At 43.2% G+C, this 19,679-nt stretch overlaps 1 protein-coding gene and 1 non-coding gene across 6 annotated transcripts in view; one reads left to right on the forward strand and one right to left on the reverse strand.

The window, feature by feature from the left end:
* MVB12B (multivesicular body subunit 12B) overlaps positions 1 to 19,679 on the forward strand; it is a 142,989-nt gene that overhangs the window by 76,531 nt on the left and 46,779 nt on the right. For all 5 annotated transcript variants that reach the window (XM_029063069.2, XM_029063065.2, XM_029063066.2 and 2 more), the window contains one exon: positions 7,712 to 7,806. In XM_029063069.2, coding sequence (XP_028918902.1) covers positions 7,712 to 7,806 — 95 coding nt within the window. The remainder of the gene's footprint in view (positions 1 to 7,711; positions 7,807 to 19,679) is intronic.
* LOC114811879 lies at positions 11,103 to 11,240 on the reverse strand. Its single transcript, XR_003759575.1, has one exon. It is a non-coding gene; the product is annotated as a small nucleolar RNA SNORA7 (small nucleolar RNA).

A 19,679-nucleotide genomic window follows, 5' to 3' on the forward strand; every position in this document is an offset into this window, starting at 1 on the left:
AGTTCTGGGAAATGTCAATAGAAATCCCTTTTTAAACAGCCTTCCTAGTTAAAGGAATGTCTTTTTTTTCCCAGGCAACAATTAAACAACTCGTATTTATCTTTAGCTCCAGATCCAGTTCCTTCCTGTTTTGAAAAGCTTAAGTCACTCACAGTTACACGATGCTAGTAGCAGATTATCTCCCCTAGACCAGCATCCCTCTGGGTAAAAGTTCCCATGTCAAGCCCTTGCTTTAGAGGAGTCCCACTTGGCCCATCTAAACCCTTTCCGATCAATTGTGTCTGCGCGATTACTGTGTGCAAAGCACTAAACTAAGTGCTTGGGAGAGTAAATATAAGAATTGGTAGACACGTTCCTTGCCCACACGGAGCTCATATTCTAGAGGGGGAGGAAAATAAATTATGGATATGTACGTATCCGTTGAGAGTACGGTGATTAAAGGGTACAAATCCAAGGGCAAGGACGATGCACAAGGGAAAGGGAGTAGGGGAAATGAGGGCTTAGTCGGGGAAGGCCCCTTAGAGATGTGATTTTTATAAGGCTTTGACGGAGAGGAGAGTGGTGCTTTGTTGGATGTACTCTGCGTATAGTAAGCACTCAATAAATACCATTGATTGAGTGATTGATGAAAGGGGAGGGAGTTCCAGGCCAGAGGCAGGACGCCGGCAAGGGATCATCAAGGTAGATGAGGTCAAGTTACAACATCCTCCCTTCTGTCCACTCTGCACTTGTCTGTGTACACCTTAAGCACTGGGATGCTCCCCACCAGTCTCACAGCACTTATGTCCAACTCCTTATTGTACTGTCTGTCCCCCCATGTAGACTGAAAGGGTTCCCATCTACCATTTGTAGTGGATTGTTCTTTCCCAAGCACTTTGTACAGTGCCCTGCATATAGTAAGTGCTCAATTAAACACCACTGATTATTCTCCTTACTTAAGTGACAGGAATTGAGAATTCCGAGTATGGCTCGCCAGGACCCTCCTGACATTTGAAAGGATTTGCTTTGCAGCAGGCCAACATACACAGTGGGCTGCAGCCAATGGAGGATTTATTTAGCGGTGACATCTCTTTGAATGTATTTTTACGAGCCTTTCAATTTTCTCATTTGCATAATCCTGAGGTGTGTCAGATGTTTTACAGACTCTCTCGCATTAGGAAGCAACCTCCTTTACAAGGGTTCTGTTTCTAGATTTAGCATTTTGAGTGCTTGTGTCTGTCATCTTTTCTGCTGTAGTCTACTCGGGCCTTCCTCAGCAGCAGAGTCCCCAAGGCAAAGCTGAGGGCTGGTTGAACAACCAGCTCCACCTGTGCTTTTGAATGGGACTCCTCCCCACTGAGTGGGATGAGTATGGTGAACTGAATTTATAGGTGAGCAGTTGGGAGAGGGTTAAAGTGGTAATCGTTTAAGGCTTTTAGGCTTGCCTCCCAGTTCTGGGATAATTTGATGAAGAACTTCACCCTAATTAAATATTCAAATTAGGAATAAGTGTCAATATGGCTTCCCATTGCCTGGAATGATGATTAATTGTATTCAAAACTCTAGTGGCCTCTGTAATCTAAACCAAACTGTTGTTCTTGATTATTTCTGCAATGCACTTGCCATGTTTTTGTTTTAAAATTTAAACTAGTAATTGATTTGCCATATGCTGCAGTGCTACACATACTTTAAGGCTATGTGTTTAGGAACTTGGGGAGTTTGTAATTGTGATTTTCCTACTCTTCTAGTGGCAGCTTATTTTTTTCCCTGTACAATGCAAAATGACTTGGTGTTTGTAGTCCATGAGGAAAACACATTATGCAGTCAAGTGGGTAGGTGCAAGTTATATTGATCGTGGCGAACTGTTGGCTTGAATAGAAAATGAACAGGACTATATTTGTACTTATCTTCCGTTCTTCCTCTCTGCTTTGCCCTGCATCTCAATGCTTTTAAATTAGACCGAGTCACTTTCCAAACTAATTACTGTGGTTTGGTGTTCCACGACCAAGATGCACCCTACCCTGCACCTAGAGGAGAAAGGTGGCAGGTTTGGCATCTGTTGATAGGGTATCGGCCTCCTTTGGTGTGTTGGGAAAGCAGTGTCCCATATTGGGGAGTTTTGTATATGGTTGTGCCTCTCTGCAGGGGAAATGGATTCAGTTTAACTTTCTTGGACATTGCTCTTCTCTGGGCCAAGTGGGACCCCTTGGGTGTTAGAGAGCTGCTGTGAATTTTCTCGGCGTTTGGCTCCAATAATGTGAGTAAATATCTCTGTGTGCCCTGTCATGGGAGTATTTGGTCGGAACCCAGGAAAGGACTTTACAGTTCCTACCGAAACAGGTCACAGGAATCGCCGTATCCCGGGGTGTCTATGGTCCCAGAGATACGAGTCCCGGAGAAACCATGATGCCTTTGGGCTCCCAAACAAATGGGATCTGGATGTGGGATCCTGCTTTGTGTAGTTAGTTATTAAGGACATGGCCTTTAGGTCATGTAAACTAAGGACAATTCATTAAAATTACATTCCATGAACACTACAACCACCAAGCATATGGTGCCTAAGAAATCTGTTTCCCCAAACTGTCAGTTTCAGGCGAGGGACCTCTTTCTGACACCACTGACCAGCCGGAGAGAAATGCTACTCTAGGAGGTGCTTATTAAAATGCCAGCAGGTGTACTGGAGGGCCCGTCCCTGGTGACCCCACACCCTGCTTTCGCGGGTGTTTTATGAGAGTCTTTTCCCTCATCAAATGGCATTTACCAAGTCCCTCTTTGCACCTGGCACATTCCTTGTGCTGAAGCTATGTGTTACAGATGACTTTCCTCTAAATGGTGTTTGGCCTGAAACATTCCAAGTTGAAATTCATTTTGGTTCTTTCTGCTATGTTTCTAATCTCTCATGATTACTTTCGCTAGAAACTGTAGCTTCCTCCTACCCCCAAGTTAAGATCGGCCTGCAATCTTAATTCAGCTCTCGACTTTTCCAAGATTTACATCCAAACTGCCAAAGGAAGTTGCAGGACCTTCTTCAGGGCAGGATGATCCCACCTGGCCCAGAACCCTGCCCCTCCACCCTAACCTAGGAGGAAGAAGTGGACCTAGAAGCCCTCCCAGACACTCTAGAGTGGTCTTGGCAAATGTAAATTGTTCAGAGAGCTCCCAGGCTTCTGGGGGATTACCTACTCAAAAGGACACCCCAAACTGTAGGCATATTTCACCAAGATGCAAGGAGAACCTTCCAACCCCTGTGGGACATCAGAGAATCAGAGTTTACTAACTCAGCTTTTCCTTCTTTTTCCTAAACTTTCGTGTCTCCCTCAGGGGTGCAGTGAATTCATTCAGTCATTGTCTGGGAGGGTCAGCACCTGAAATTCCCTGTGGAAATGAGTTCAGATTTCAAAAGAATTGTACCCCTTGACTGATTCTTATCAGCAGGCATTTATCAAATATCTTCCTTATCTTCCTCAACTTTCTAAGGAACCAAGCTGCTTTTCTTGTGGTGAACACTGTTTGAAGTGTTTGATTTCGCAGGCCTTAGGGTTGTCCTTTATGTCACACCTGACTTCTTTTCCGACTCTTTCTTTGATCTGTTTGCCCGAAACTCCCTCCCTCTTTCTGTTCACCTGATTGCCTTCTAGAGCTTTAGCTTGGCATTTCTGCACGTTTAAAATCCATCTTTCAGATACTCTTCATTTAGTTTAGGAATCTATTTTTAAATGAATCATTAAAAGTGAATGAAAAATCATAAAACAAAACATTGGAACTCCCTTAGGGGGGATTTATGAATTCTAGATTTGTTAAAGATTAGCCATGGACCAGCCTCTACCGGCACAAAGAGACTCAAGTGAATTGTTGGGGTTTTTCCATTGGAAAAAGTTTGCTAAATTTGAAAATATTCTCATATGATCCCACCTTTGGTATTTAATTTAAAATGGAACTGGGATTATAAATTACTTTAATATTTTCTTCTTATTAACCATGGCGCTATCACACGAACTTTGTGGACTAGCATGTTTTTATAAAAATCTCATTTTTAGAGTTGTTACCAAAGAACATTTTCCAGAGATTTGTATAATAAAACATACCTTGCCAGGAAAATTGAACAATCTCCTTAACCTGGCATCCACCCGCCCATTTTGGTTATAAATATGGCCCAGGAGATGGCAAGAGGCCCATGACTTTCACCATGACTTTTTTTCCCCCTTCCCTGTTTATAATGGGCAGCCGCAGCCACTGCGACTTTTCACAATAGATTAGGCTTTTTCTACAGAAGGGAAGTGTCTTTGGCCTGGGTGGCAGTGGGGTCCAGAAGATTAATGATAACATTTAAAAATTCACACAGACCTGGAATCGGCCCTAGAAAATATAGATTTAAATTAACGGGGAAAAGCAGAATCCCATCAAAGGAAATAAATTGTGCTGGCAAATATCATCTCCTAATAAAATGTATTCTGTCACTGAAAGGCTTTTGTATGGAGCTGTCTGTCTCCAGCTTAGTGCCTGGGTTAATTGAATAAGGAACCAAAGACTGACTTAGGGAACGAAAAATGAACTCTCTGGCATTCTCCTAGATGAATTCAGTGACTGCAGTATGTAGTGCAGACCTGTCCATTTGCTGTGTGGAGGGAGCAAAGGGAAAAGGCAAGTCACATTGCCGAAGAGGGAGGGACTGGCATTCTCACCTAGGCTGGGGGCCGGGAGCAGCGGATAAGACCCGTCATACAGCTGGAGGAGCCTGGAAAGGTGCCTCTGGAGCTTTCCACCCCAAACCCCATTGTACAGCTTGCCAGGTTTGGAATTATTCTGTTGCTAAATGGCTACTTTAAAAGCCAGATGGCAGAGATCAGTTGCCTCTAGGAGAGGACCTGGGGGAGCCATGGTCTTGAGGCTAGGACCATATCTAAATGGTGCTGGGCAGTCTCCTTGGTGAGCTCTACCTCGGGGCAGGACTAACTTTCTGGATACCCGCCAGCCTCTGCGCCTCTCGTTAGTCTGACGGGGGTGGAGTGGGCCTTGAATAAAGTCAGTTTTAACAATAGTTGACTGATTAGCCAGACTGTTTCATTCAAGGCACCCAGAGGAATTCTTTTAAGTGTGGGCTGCTGGGATGTAAAGCTTTTGAGTTTTTTTTAAAAGAGAAAAAGAAGTATCAGAGTGGGAATTTCTATTCCCCCCACCCATTGGTGGGAAGGCCCCGTTGGAAAAGCCACACCCTACAGTTTCCAGTCCTTTGTGAGATGGCACCCGGAGACGTATCTGTCAGGTAACCCAGTTTAAGTACATGGCAGGCAGAGGACCTCTGCAGCTCCAGGTACAGATGACTGATTGGAAGAATCGCCTTAACATGCTTTTCAGCTAAATGCCTGCTCTCTATCCCAGAATATCCAAGATATATCAGGAGGAGCTTGACCCCAGAAACTGAGGAAGTTCAGAAGGCAACAGTTAGCAGAGAAATATTAGCACCTCCTGAATGATTTCCTCAGTGAAAAGAAGTGTGATGTTATGCATAATTGGGAACTTCCTTTGTGTGTTGAAATTAGTGTATATGCCTCCCTCACTTTTAAGGTAGCTACATATTGCTGAACTCATATTTCTTAGGTGGTCAGAAGAAATACCCTAGTCCTATGTATCAAAAATTGTACCCCGTTCAGATGGTCTGAATCTGTAGAATACTTCAACTTTGTGCCTGGAGCAAAGGTGCCAATTTGCACACCACAGCTTCCCTCACATCCTGGGATCCCATCCCAGTGATGACTTCCCTTCTCCCTCCCACCCCCAAGGGAGCAAAGGTTGGGGACACTTGAGCAATGTCCCAGAGGCAACAGTGGGAGGGAGAAGATGACAGTCTTTGGGCTCAGAGAAAACTTTTGGTTCCGTGACTCTGATCCTGCTGCTGCTCCTACAAGGTCCCTCATGCCATGCCAAATTACAGCAGTGGGAGCCCAGGGTCATGGTGTAAGGTCACAATCCAGGGCACAATGCAGTGCTTCTGGGGACCTGCCTCCAAGGGGCTTCCTTTTAGCCTAGAGGGCACCAAAAAACTCCCTCCTCCTCTGCCCCTTTCTGTTTCTGTGACAGTCCTGGTGAAAGGGTTCAAGTGTGGAACAGGGGCAGCTGCACAGCAGGTTCAGAAGCACTTTCAAGAACAGGAGGCAGGTCTTGACTGAAGCTAGAGGAAGTTTTGTGTGTGTGTGTGTTTTTTTAATGGAATTTGTTAAGCACTTACTATGTAGAGAGCACCGTACTACGTGCTTGGAAGAGTCCAATACAAGAGAATTAGCAGACATGTTCCCTACCCATAATGAATTATAATCTAGAGGGGGAGACAGACTTTAATATAGATCATTTATAATGTATAATTTAAAGATATATATACGTAAGTATTGTGGGGTTGAGGGTGGGGTGAATATCAAATGCCCAGAGGTCTCGAATCCAAGTGCATAGATGACTCACAGAGTCGGAAGAGCAAGCTGGGGGAAAGACGGCTTACTTGGGGAAGGGCTTTTAAAGTAGATGTGACCTAATTAGTGATTTGAAGGTGGGGAGAGTGGAGTTCTGGCATATATGGAGGAAGAGGGAGTTCTGGCTAGCGGCAGGGTGTGGGAAACGGGTCGGCAGCAAAATAGGATCAGGGCACAGTGAGTAAACTGGTGCTGGAGGTGTGAATTGCGAGGGCTGGCCTGTCATAGGAGGTCATTGAGGTGAGTTAGGATAGGCTGAGTTGAATGAGTGCTTTAGAGATTTTGGTGAGGTGTTTCAGCCTATGCTAAGGAGATGGTAAGTAGACACAAGCTAATCAGGTTGGACACCATCCTTGTCCCACATGGGACTCACAGTCTTTATCCCCATTTTACGGACGAGCTAACTGAAACACAGAGAGGTTAGGTGACTTGCCCAAGATCACACAGAAGACAGGATTAGAACTCAGGTCCTCTGATTCCCAGGCCCATGAAGTTTCCATCAAGGCCTCTTTCTGAAACCCATTTCTCTGTTGCTCTCTGATCAGCTGCCCCATCTGCTTCCTCCCTTCATACCCTTTTCATTCCAACACTGGTTTAGGCCTTGTTCAGAGAAGCAGCATGGCCCTGAGGATAGAGCACAGACCTGAGAGTCAGAAGATCATGGGTTCTAATCCCAGCTCCACCACTTGTCTGTTGTGTGACCTTGGGCAAGACACTGAACTTCTCGGTGCCTCAGTTCCCTCATCTGTGAGCCTTATGTGAGACGGGGACTGTGTCCAACTAAATTATCTGGTATCTACCCCAACACTTAGAACAGAGCCTGGTGCATAGTAAGTGCTTAACAAATGCCATAATTATTATTATTTTTATTATTATTATTATTAAATTCCCAACAGGAGTATTTCATTGACTTTCTGTTGAAATCACCAGAACCTGATGGGCACAAAACTGATATAAACTTTAGGGATCCAGGGGTCTGATCAGATTGTGAGATTCTGAGTGGTCCCTCCCACCCTCACCCCATCCGTATGTGTTTCCTCTATCTGGACCTTGGGGATGATGATGCCCAGCACCATTTGACTTCCCAGGGGGCCCCACATACTGTGAGATGTACTTTGGAATACAGTTCATCCCAGTTCCATGGTCGGTTCCTTATCTGGCCTTCCTTTGAGTCTAAGCATTCGCACCCCTAGGGATGGTGGGGGAAGCAGGGAGTGAGACATTGCAAGTATCCTGAAACTTTCCCTGTTTTCCCTTCTTTGTTTACTTAGGCATATCTCCTTAACACTTCCTGCTACCTTCCGGGGCCGAAACAGTACTCGAACAGACCATGAGTATCAGCACTCCAATTTGTACGCCATATCAGGTATGTTGGCGCCTTCGAAATTGTGAATTATTCTGTATTCTGCATCCTGTAGACAGCTCTGGGAGATCCACCCAAGGAGTCGACGTCTTCTTCATGTCTCTTCATCAGATTTCCACTTTTAAACTGGAGGTCTTTGGAAAGCAGTGACCGTGTTCCCATGTTCTTTATCTGACTACAGTAGATCCAGTACAGTGCCACATACAAATTACTTGCTGAGAAAATGTTGGTTTCTTTCTGACACCGAGGAAGTCAGATGTTTAGAATAGGTAGCTTTAATTATTAAGCATATTTTGACTGCAAATTCACTTCTAACTGAACAGAATAAATGCTAGGTAGGTTTGGCTCAGAGAAATAGTGAAAGTAGAGCCCATGTAATGGTGAATAGGAGTAGTGTGTGGAGCACTGTCCTCGATGAATTTGATCTTAACTCCTCCTTCATCGTCATTGGCCAGAAACAGGCTGGCCTAGTGGAAACAGCACAGGACTGGGAGTCAGGGACCTGAGTTCTAATCTTGGCTCTGCCACTTGCCCCTTTGTGACCTTATCTGTCCCTCAGTTTCTTCACCTGTAAAATGGGGATTAAATACAAGTGTTTCTGCCACCCTCCCCCCCATTTTGCTATAAGCCCCATGTGAGACAGCAACAGTGCTCTGATTGTATTGAATATAGTCCAGTGCTCAGCACAAGGTTTTGCAACTAGTAAGCACTTAGTATCGCAATTATTGTTGTGATCATTGTCATTTCAGTCCCTCAAAGGTTATCCAGGGGTATCCCCATTGACTGCTGGGGGAGAACATCTTCCTTCTCACTGCATTGGGCTGGGAAGACAAAGAATTTCTGAAATTGGGCCTGAAAAATCTTAGCTTCGCCTTGCTGAAAACTTAATTAAATCCAGTTTTTCTCCATTATGTCATCTTCACAAAGGGAAGGAAACATATAAGGAAGCCATGATGTGGAAGTGAAGTTGATGATCATTTCTGAGCTTGTTGGGGATTTGCTGTGGAATTCAGAGGGCTACTCAGTTGTTGGTGCTTGGCCCATCCATGCTATTTACTGAGACTTTCTATTAATGTTGAGTGACATTTCTAACATGGAAACATGGCACTAATTTGGGTAATATAATGAACTGGTTACTTAAAAGGTAATCTTTATCTAAAAATTGCAACTTCCAGTTCCTAAATAACTGGACTAAAACAGTGGCATAATTCTTGTCAGTTTTCGTTTTTCTCATTATGATAACTCCCTAATAGATTTAGAAATGTAAGCAAACGCCTGTTGCTCTGTTCAAATGTGACATTCCTGAAAGGCAGTGAGTTTTTACTGGGAAGAAGCTCCCAAAGAGTAAAATTCACAGAATATAATAGGGACAGACTTTGCCTGAGAAGAACTTTAGCTGGGAGGAATTCTTATAGGCTGTCACTGCTTCAGCATTGTAGACGAAGAGAATAACATGTTTGGAAAGAAGGCCTATTTTGCACAGACTCTGAATATTTTACCAGATGTCTACTGGCAGCCTTGTGGAAAGTAAGTTTATAAAATCCGACATAGCAGCAGTGCACAAAATCTTCCCCAAAAAGTCTCAATCCAAGTATTTGACCTATTTTCGGCCTACAAATCCTTCTCCAGACCCATTGTTATACAGTGCAGGTCTTACATATGTTCTAATGGGAAAGCCAGCTGTTTAACATTTCAACAGAAAAGAGCCCATAATGCAAAATAGCCTCTGTATTGGCAGGAATCTTCCTGAATATCTTTGGACCACTTCTGCCGCGCTCAGTGACCAAGACAGAGTGCTGTCCATGTCAATTCCTGCTGTTAGTATCAAAGTACTAAGGTAACCTCCCCTCAAGATATAGTAGAAGCCATTCCAAAACTCACTGTACAATTTAAGTGGTAGTCAATTGGATTTTATGAACAGGACTGTGGTAGCCCCACTCCAGCCCCTTAATAGCAGGGAGTTTGGGCCTTTCTGCTGCTGTAGTCACTGCACTATTGTGCTAAACCTCCTTACTCCTAGAGGTCTGTGAGCTCAAATGGGGAGAAAGCCTGACACCTCAATATTCAGTATTCCTGGATATTGGGAAGAGTGCTCTGTTGTCCTTCAAGTAGCCTGGGATAGAAACTCAGACTGGAGTTTCCCTTTCCTTGGAAGACTCTTGTGTTTCAAATCAGCGTAGGGAAGCAGCATGGCATAGTGGATGGAGCACAGGCCTGAGACTCAAAAGGTCATGGGTTCTAATCCTGGCTTCACCACTTGTCTGCTGTGTGACCTGGGGCAAGTCACTTTACTTCTCTGAGCCTCAGTTACCTCATCTGTAAAATGGGGATTAAGAGTGTGAGCCCTATGTGGGGTAGGGACTGTGTCCAACCTGACTACCTTGTATCTGCCCCAGTGCGTAGAACAGTGCTTGGCAAATAGTAAATGTTTAACAAGTACTATTATTATTATCACTATTACTTCACTTCCCTGTGCCTCAGTTACCTCATCTATAAAATGGGGATTAAGTCTGTGAGCTCCATGCGGGACAGGGACTGTGTCCAATTGGATTTGCTTGTATCCACCCCAGTGCTTAGTACAGGTCCTGGCACATAGTAAGTGCTTCATAAATACAATAATAATTGGGTCAATCAGTCAGTGAGTTTGTAAGTCAGTGTATGAGAAGTGCTCATCAATTTGTTTTCAAGAGACCTAATCTGGATGCCAACCAAACACCCTAACTTGTTTAGCATAGAGAGATCTCCTTTATCCAGTAGACTAACTGGAATTTTTCCTACAGTCCTGCATCTTCAAGAGGAACTCTGCAGTCATCTGAGAGCTTCCCATTGCCTTCAGGTGGTGTCAGTGGCACTAATGAAAAGCATTCCATCCCCCTGTACTTAGGCTACTCCCCACCCCCCAGTGGAGTCTACAAATAGCCAACAGTGCCAAATAAGGCAGTTGAGAGCATGCCCATTCCAGGGAAGGTGGCATGGAAGAAGCAGACTATGGCTTAGGGCTCCTCCTGGCTTCCACAGTCCAAGTCTTCCTGAAGCCTCACCCTAATCATGATTCGGGGGCCTGTTACCTACTTGTCTTGTTTTATGCTGTCAAGTCATCTCCGACCCATTGCAACTCCATGGACACATCTCTCCAAGAACGCCCCACCGACATCTGCAGTTGGTCTGGTGTATACCCAGAGAATTTTCTTGGTAAAAATATGGAAGTAGTTTACCATTGCCTTCTTCTGCACAGTAAGCATGAATCTCTGCCCTCGTCTCTCTCCCATGCCACTGCTGCCCAGTACAGTTGAGTTTTTACTTGTAGCAGATTACCTTCCGCTCGCTAGCCACTGCCCAAGCTAGGAATGGAATGGGTATCCCCTTGTTTGACTCTCCCTCCTGTGACCGAGACTGATAGAGTACTGGAAACTCTGCAGGTGTGATCCTGAGAGGAGTGTTACCTACTACATGGTAGCTAAAGGAATGAACCGGCTGACCCGATTGCTGCTAAAGAATGAATCTAGTATTAGTGGTCCATTCAGCATGGAAGGTGAAGGCGTTGTGTAGAAATGATCACATATACATATGATATATTATTTTATGTGCATATAGAATAATACATGTGTATATAATGTTTAGTGGAGTGGGGGTGTATGTGCGTGCTGGCTTCCTATCTTTTGGACAGGTTTTGACCAGTGGCCCATGAAATTTAAGCTCTTCTCCAAAGTAGAAAGGTTGAAAAATTCCATTTAATAAGAAATGTAAAAGGCTGAATGGATAAGAACATATATGATTCCTAAAGCATTATTTTACACTTCTGAAAATATCTTCAAGTGTGCATCCTGTTCTTTCTCTGTTTTCCCCTGACCTGCAACTAAAGTAATTTACCCTTACATCTTCCCCAAAGGGCAGGGGTTAAAATTTACCTTCATGATGAACACAAATGAGTATATGCACTGTTTAAGTCTGCAGCGAGAACCATCCCAGTAGCAGTGGATTTTCTGACCTACAATTTGCCTTCTCCTTTTAATCTATTTCCAATCAGAGCAGCATAGTTTAGGGAAGCAGCACGGCCTGGGAGTCAGAGGACGTAGGTTCTCTCTGCCACTTATCTGCTATGTTGCTTTGGGTAAAACATGTAATCAATTGTTTGTATTTATTGAACACTTACTGTGTGCAGAGCACTGTACTAAACACTTGGGAGAGTACAGTATAACAGAGTAGGTAAATTCATTCCCTTCCCAGAAAGATCTTTCTAAACTTCTCTGTTCCTCAATTTCCTCATCTGTAAAATGAGGATTAAATCCTACTTCCTTCTACTTAGACTTTGAGCCCCAAGTAGGACAGGGACTGTGTCCAATCTTATTTCTATCCCAGCACTTAATGCAATGCTTGGCAGGTAATAAGCCCTTTTTTATTGTATTTGTTAAGCACGTAATATGTGCCAGGCACAGTACTAAGCACTGTGGTATTATACAAGATAATCGGATTAGACATAGTCCATGTCCCAAGTGAGGCTCTCAGACTTAATCCCCATTTTACAGATGAGGTTACTGAGGCAGAAAACTTAAATGACTTCCCCAAAGTCATACAGCAGACAAGTGGCAGAGCTGGGATTAGAATCCAGCTCCTCTGACTCCCAGGCCTGTGCTCTTTCCACTAGGCCATGCTGCTTCCCAAGTAATAGAGAAGCAGCGTGGCTCAGTGGAAAGAGCACGGGCTTTGGAGTCAGAGGTCATGGGTTCGAATCCCTGCTCGGCCACATGTCAGCTGTGTGACTTTGGGCAAGTCACTTAACTTCTCGGTGCCTCAGTTACCTCATCTGTAAAATGGGGATTAAGACTGTGAGCCCCACGTGGGACAACCTGATTCCCCTGTGTCTACCCCAGCGCTTAGAACAGTGCTCGGCACATAGTAAGCGCTTAACAAATACCAACATTTAGTACCAGTTTAAAAAATAGCAAATGACAGTAAAAAAAAATCAAAGGATAAGAATATATCTGGGGAAAACTGAAAGTATGAAATTCCACATGGGAAAGATCTGTCATGGACTTCTAGCCATCCATCTGCCTGGAAGAAGGGACAGGACCAGATCTCTCCAAGTCCATCCCAGTTCTAGGGTACTATGATCCTGAAGTTCTCTATCACAAAGTTTAGAGGTGATACTATGGAACTGATGTTTCAGTTTCCCATAAAGCTCCATTGAAGGTAGACATATGACTATAGCTTATTGCACAAGTATTTGGTGAAAAAGAACAATGCCCTTAAAGACAAGTGGGTTTTGATTGTATTTCAGCAAAGTTGGGGGTGGACAAGTTGTTTGATTCATGAGTCCTGTTTGCCATTCTGTTGACTGCAGCAGGAAATAGCAGCTCATATTTGGCTGGCTGTTTAGAAGCGAAGGGCTTTCTCGTTTTCAAAAATTGTTGTTAAATTTAAAGTCTTGCATGTTGTGGACTCTTCTAACACATCCACTGGGCTTGGCAATTTCATCTGCAAATGTACTGGACAACTGGGTTTCCTTAATAAGCAACTGATAACAGAAATAAAAAGCCTTATAGTTGTTTTCTAGGAATAAACTGTCTGGTATCTGCAAACTCTCGTGCCCTAGCAAATCTTTCTCTTTTTTTCTTTCCTTTTTTTTTTTTTTTGAAGTCCCTTAAACATATGCAGTGTTGTTCAGTAGTAAAGACAGGGAGAATACCAAGCCAGAGTTCCTGTCTGAGAAATTTAGGATCTGGAAACCGTCCCAGACCAGAGACCATTCACAGGGCCCAATATAATGAAGTGGAGCTGTGCAATGAGTTGCTGGAATGTGGATTTTTTTTTCCCCCTGGGGCAGTCTAGTTCCATGGCCTTGATGCCTTCTTGATTAACCCACTGAAGAGCCAGAAATCTGTTTTCTCTTCCTTTTTCTCGGGGGGTGTCCATGGCCCTGTTTCCTGACAAAGGAGTACTTGGGCTACGTTATGACAAACCAGGGCACCCTTTTCCTCCACAGTGCTTAAAGGAGACTAAGCAGTGAGCAGGTTTGCTACCTCTCTATCCCCCTGTCTTCTTCACCTCTTTAACAGAAATAGGATTTTATCTGAATTGCAAAATGCCGCCCGAACCACATAACCGGCATTAGCCTAAGAAAGCACAAAGCAATTAAAAATAATTAATGATTTCTGAATATCAGCTTTCCCCATGCAGTTTTAATCTAGTCCTCATTTAAATGGAAGATGGACATTTAATTATCAGTATTATGAAATTCATGATTTATATATTTCACCCAATTGGATCATTTCTGCCTCTTGTTCTTCATCTGGGTATGAAAAAAAAATTGGTAATAATAGAAAAAGTCATCTGGTGCATACCAAACAATTACAAATCTATTTTCCAATCATCTGTAGTGACTACAGGATTTCTTGTCTGTATAATTAAGGGCAAATCTCACCTGGAAAATTTTAAATAAATGAAAGAATTTCATGATTAAGCATTTTCTATCTCCTCAATTGAAAGTTGAGAGACTGGAACATTAGATTGTTAGAGAAATGACACGCTTTCAGTTGCAAGTCGTTCTAATAAATAACTGAATTGTGAAAATTAAGGTGAGGGCTTAGCTATCCAGCTATGCACGGAGTCTATTCTTAGGCAGCTGTTTCCTGTTTGGGTCTGTGTTTCTCCCCCAGAATTGTATCCTGTTAGGGATCCACGATGGGGGAGGGGAGAGGAGGGAGAATGGGTTGATAGATTTGTGTTGGTATGGTCACATCCGGTTGGCCCACAGTTAAGGAAGTAGCTGGTGTACAGTGGACCCTCTGCTCTGACCCACCGAGGAATGTTATTCATCCTCTTTACATTCAGAGCCCTCCTTTGTGGCCTTCTGTGTAATGGAGATGTGGTTGTGACTCCACACAACCTTCAATCGAGACCTCCACATGCCCTCGTCCTCTGTGAGGTTTATCAAAAGCACCAAGGATGAGGAAGAGATAGAGAGATCGGTTTGGTGCGGCTGCAGATAATAGCACACAGGGAAAACTCCCGAACGAGGCGGGGAATTATTTATAATAATGGGGCTCAAATAGAGGGGGAAATAAGTCACCATAAAGGTGTATAAATTTTTATCCTCGTGTATAAACAGCCGTTGTGTTCCTTGTCTCACCATCTATTCTTGCCAAGACTGACAACCAAATCTAGGGAAAAGAAAAATATAATAAGAAAAGTAAGAAATGAATGGGAACGGATGGGGAATTGATCGTGCTGTGTATTTGTATATCCTGATGTAAAAGGTGCTGTTGACAGGTGGCCAGGTTTGCTCTGTATACAACCATGTGTGTGCTGTCAGGCGCACGCAAGCAGCCTTGTTTCGATTGATGAATTGCCTGCTTTCTTGATTAAACCTTCCGTCACTTAAGAAACAAAAAGCCTGTGTTTAGATGGCAGAGTGGGACATGTCAAAAAAATCTGTCTCCTTTACCTTTGTGCAGATGTTGGGCACAGACTGTAACATGTATTATTAAAATGAATGTGGCATTTACTGTGCATTATTCCTTTCCTGGGAGAAAGGACTGTAAATTATATGCTAATAATAAGCTTTAACCCTTTCTAAAAGCAAGAGATTTAAGAGTGCAAATATTCCTGTAGGCTTGGCTAATTGGATGTGCTTTAGCACCACTGAAGCTGTGTCACTGAAGTTAATAAACAGTGTGTTTCAGGCAAATAAGCGGCTGCACCTTGGGGATCTTACCTCTAGGAGGTTTTCTGCTCTGTAAGTACAGTAGCACCAAAATGTCAGCCTTTCCAATGCAAGACCCTTCACTAAAAGGTTCCTCAAAATATTGAGTAGGGGCGTGAGCCATATGACTGTCCAGCTTCAAAAATCAGAACAACACATTTACTAGCTCACATTGTCGTTTTAGTGACTTGCCTTCTCTTGTGGAGGGACTGGACTCACCTGACATGAACTGGGGGAATATGGTGGCTAAGTCATTCATTCAGTCATATTTATTGAGCGCTTACTATGTGCAGAGCACTGTACTAAGCGCTTGGAATGTACAGTTCGGCAACAGAGGTAATCCCTGCCCAACAAGGGGCTCACAGTCTAAAAATGTAAACTAGACCATAGTAATAATAATAATAATAATAATGGTACTTGTTAAGTGCTTACTATGTGCCAAGAGCTATTCAGAACCCTGGGTAGATACGAGTTAATCAGGTTGGACACAGCCCTTGTACCACATGGGGCTCACAGTCTCAGTCCCCATTTTATAGATGACATAACTGAAGACACGGAAAAATGAAATGACTTGCCCAAGGATACACAGTAGATAGGTGGCAGAGCCGGGAGTAGAACCTGTGACCCTCAGACTCCCAGGTCCGTGCTCTGCCCACTAAACCATGCCGCTAATTGAGGGAGCCCTGGGTCACTGGAGTGGGGATATGTGTTGGTGTGGTCTCCAGGTCTCATTGTAATTGCTGGCAAAACAAGCTCTCTTTCCTATTGAAGGTGCAACCTCCACTCTTTCTGTCTTTTGAGGGTAGCTTTGGGTATGGACTCCCCCCTTGGAATCTCCTTATCTGTCCAAATGCTTCAAGTCGATTTCCCAATAAGTCAGTGTTTGAGAAAGTCATTACCCTTGAGAGGTCAAGTGGCAGGCTCTAACATTAAAATGTTAGCGCCCTTCACTCCCTCCTCCAGCCCACGAATTCCCAGAGTGGTATTTTCTGGCAAATGGCTGGGTGTGTTGGGGCTGGGGGAGGTTCTAGAGAGGGATGAAACATTTCTGATTTGGAAGGAACTTTCAGTATGGGCTATTTTGTCAAACCTTTAAATAATACTTGTGCATTTTCTCTTCTACATGTATTCTGATACAGCCATTTGGGCTGCTGATGGAAAGAAATTCTGCTTCAGGGCTGAGCTGGGCTGCAATGTCCTTTGTGATGTGTGGGGATGTGGCATCCTTCTATGGGGAGGGGATATTTTGGAATTTTTTAAAAAATTCTGGCCTTTGGTTTCATTTTTTATTGTGTTTTTATAAAAGTGCCTAGTACAGTGCCCTACATACAGTAAGTGCTCAATAAAAATGATTGAATAAATGAATGAATATGTATATTTGATCTTGCATGTAGTAGCAGAAAATTGACACCTCCTGTGATTTTCAAGAGTAGATTTTGCTCTTGTGATTATATATACTTTAGAAAATATTATTTTCCAGAATTCTGTTACTGCCTTTGAAGCCTTCCTATATCAGAAACTGTGCTCTATTGCCCAAGGAGATTGCTCTCCTGGTTAATTAGGAATTTTGCTCTCTTTCATTATATCTCTGAATTTCTCAGAAGCACCATTCAAATATTAGAGTGACTAATCTTAGTTGTGAATCACCTTCAGCCTCACACAGTCTGTACTTACAAAATATCATAAGAGTAAACCGTTGTAAAGCCAACCCAACGTAAATGCAGAAAATAATTCCTATGGTACATTCTTTTCTTTTTATTGAAATTTCTAGGCAGAGCTAACAAGCAGGCTCTTTTCTGGCTTTATTAAAATGGATTAAGTTAAATCAATTATTTTACTTCGGATATGCATGTAGAATCCGAGGTTCTATGTTTCCATAACTTTATTTTGTCTAATTTCCTTCCTGCTGTGTAATTTAAAGTGAAAAATTACTAATTATCTTAAAATGCAAAGGAAGTATTTACTTTGGGGGTAAATTATGCTGTAGTTAAGTATATGTAGTAAGCCTCAGATTTCTTGAAGTTGTAGCATTTAGAATTATTTTTCATGCAGCTAGTACTAGAATACTGCATTTGGAAGTTTTGATGACTTTATTTCCAGTATAATATTTTGGCATTTTAGGAGAATGCAAAACAACTGCTGTTGGCTTTACATACTATAATCATCCCTCAGAACCTTGTGCATTCAGAAGGTTTCCCTTATTAACTATCTCAGGGAGAAAAAAAGTATTTACTGATTTTTTGGAAAAGTGAAGAAGTAATGTTTTTGGTCATTCAGACTCTGTACCTAAATGTCTTTTTGACAGTGTTTATTCATGTTCTCAAATCCTGAGGGCATTTTTTTTTCTTTTTTGAAAGTGGAAGATGAAGGTCTTAACCTGTTTACGTAAAGCGCATTCAGTGCTGTAACGTTGAGTTGGGATGGAATATATTTATCACATATCCCCAAGAAAGAGGCTCATTATTCTGCAGATTTGTCTTACAATTGTCTAAAAGACAATGAATGATGCAAAGCTCTCTTCCAAGGTTCAGATCCTTTGTTAGACAGAGAACTGTTTTTCATGCTTGACTTGTTTTATTGCATAAAAGATCTAGCGATCCACTGGCAAAGCAACATCCATAATTTTGAATGAAACGGTAATACCTGTCACATTGGCCCCAAGCATCACTTCTGGTGACATATTAAAAGCATTTAATAGGCCTTTACAAGAGATGGTCAGTGATGCATTTTCTTTCCTGGATTTTGCTGGCTGGGTTGAAAGGGTTAACACAGTGTCAGGGACAGGTGTGGCTCATATTCCTTGGCTTTGTCACCCCCCCACCCCACCCCCCACCTCCACCCCTGCCCCTTGATACCACTTCCTGCCCCTTTTCCACAAGAGTGTGACCTGAAATAGAGCCAGAGAGACCCTAACTTTGGGCTCTGCACTAGGCATGAGATCACTTGGATATTGGAGGCAAGGGGTACTTTATTTCCTAAAAGGCTGGGGAGAGAAAGAGAGAACTGGGAGGGTCTTAGCAGATGATTTGCTCCTTTCACCAGTACCTTAAATAGGTTGGCTTTAAGGGCCCCACAGGCCAGGGACAGAGCTGTAGCCTTAATCCAACAGGGACAGCATCCCCGAGCTGGAGGTCCCACCTGGCAAAGGAGAGTCAGATGACCCCAAGCATTTAGCCTCAGAAGAATTGTCCGCTCTTCAGTCAGCTGTGCAGGGATCAGAAAGTCAAGATACTGAAAGGGCGCCTTATGAGAGCCTGCTAATTTTAGGCTAAAAGTTTTTGCTTCCTTCACATGCAAATGATTTTCTCCTGTTCGGGGAGCCCATCGCGACCCAGGTGACATTACAGCAGTGTCCTGCTGGCTAAAGAGAAGATGATTCATTCTTTTAAGAGACATGTAGCATTTCAGCTGCTTGCAGGTTTCTCAGTGTCAAGGTAACCGCCCTCTCTCCCCTGCTCACTGGGGCTTGTTTGCTCTCGTCCCCTCCAGAGAGCTTTCCTGTTTTCCCTCCTTGCTACCTCTTATATCTCCTTCTTTTGTCTGGATCTTATACTTCCCCAAAGAATCTCTAGAAAACAGCCCTCCCTGCCAAAACACTGCCGCGAACCCCGTACAGTGCTTGGAGTCAGAGCTTAATTGTAGAACAAAAACCAAACCAGCAGCCCATAAGTCAGCCGGTAATTACTCCTCTCTCCCAGGTCTGCCCTTGGAAGGCTGCAGGGTGGGTCTCGGGATGCAGCAGCCTCCTGAAGGGGCCAGGGGAAGGCACTCATCCTTTGTCGCTTGTTTGCTTGGGGTTAGAAGAAGGGAATTAAACCATTTTATTACATTTCAATGCCCCTGTGGGAAAACCCTCACTGTTGCCAAATGCATGGTTATCAGTGCCCCAATACTGCCACTGCTCTTTGGTATACATTTTCCTAAAAGATATTGTAGCTTTTCTGTGGATTTAATGAGGACAGACATTTTAATCAGAGGTTAGTCATTTATTTTAGCAAACTATTGTTTTGATTCATCATTTTTGCAGATAATTAAATGGTTCAGTTGGCACAGTGTGTCTACTTTATTAAAACAGGTAATTTTGAAAAAAGAAAGAGATGCTATTTTTTGGATCACTGCACAAGAATTGCTTTTATCTTCATCTTTGAATGTAGTTTCTGGTTGTTTTGCAAGA

The sequence above is a fragment of the Ornithorhynchus anatinus genome, chromosome 4 (genome assembly GCF_004115215.2).
Source record: "Ornithorhynchus anatinus isolate Pmale09 chromosome 4, mOrnAna1.pri.v4, whole genome shotgun sequence".
Lineage (NCBI taxonomy): Eukaryota > Metazoa > Chordata > Mammalia > Monotremata > Ornithorhynchidae > Ornithorhynchus > Ornithorhynchus anatinus.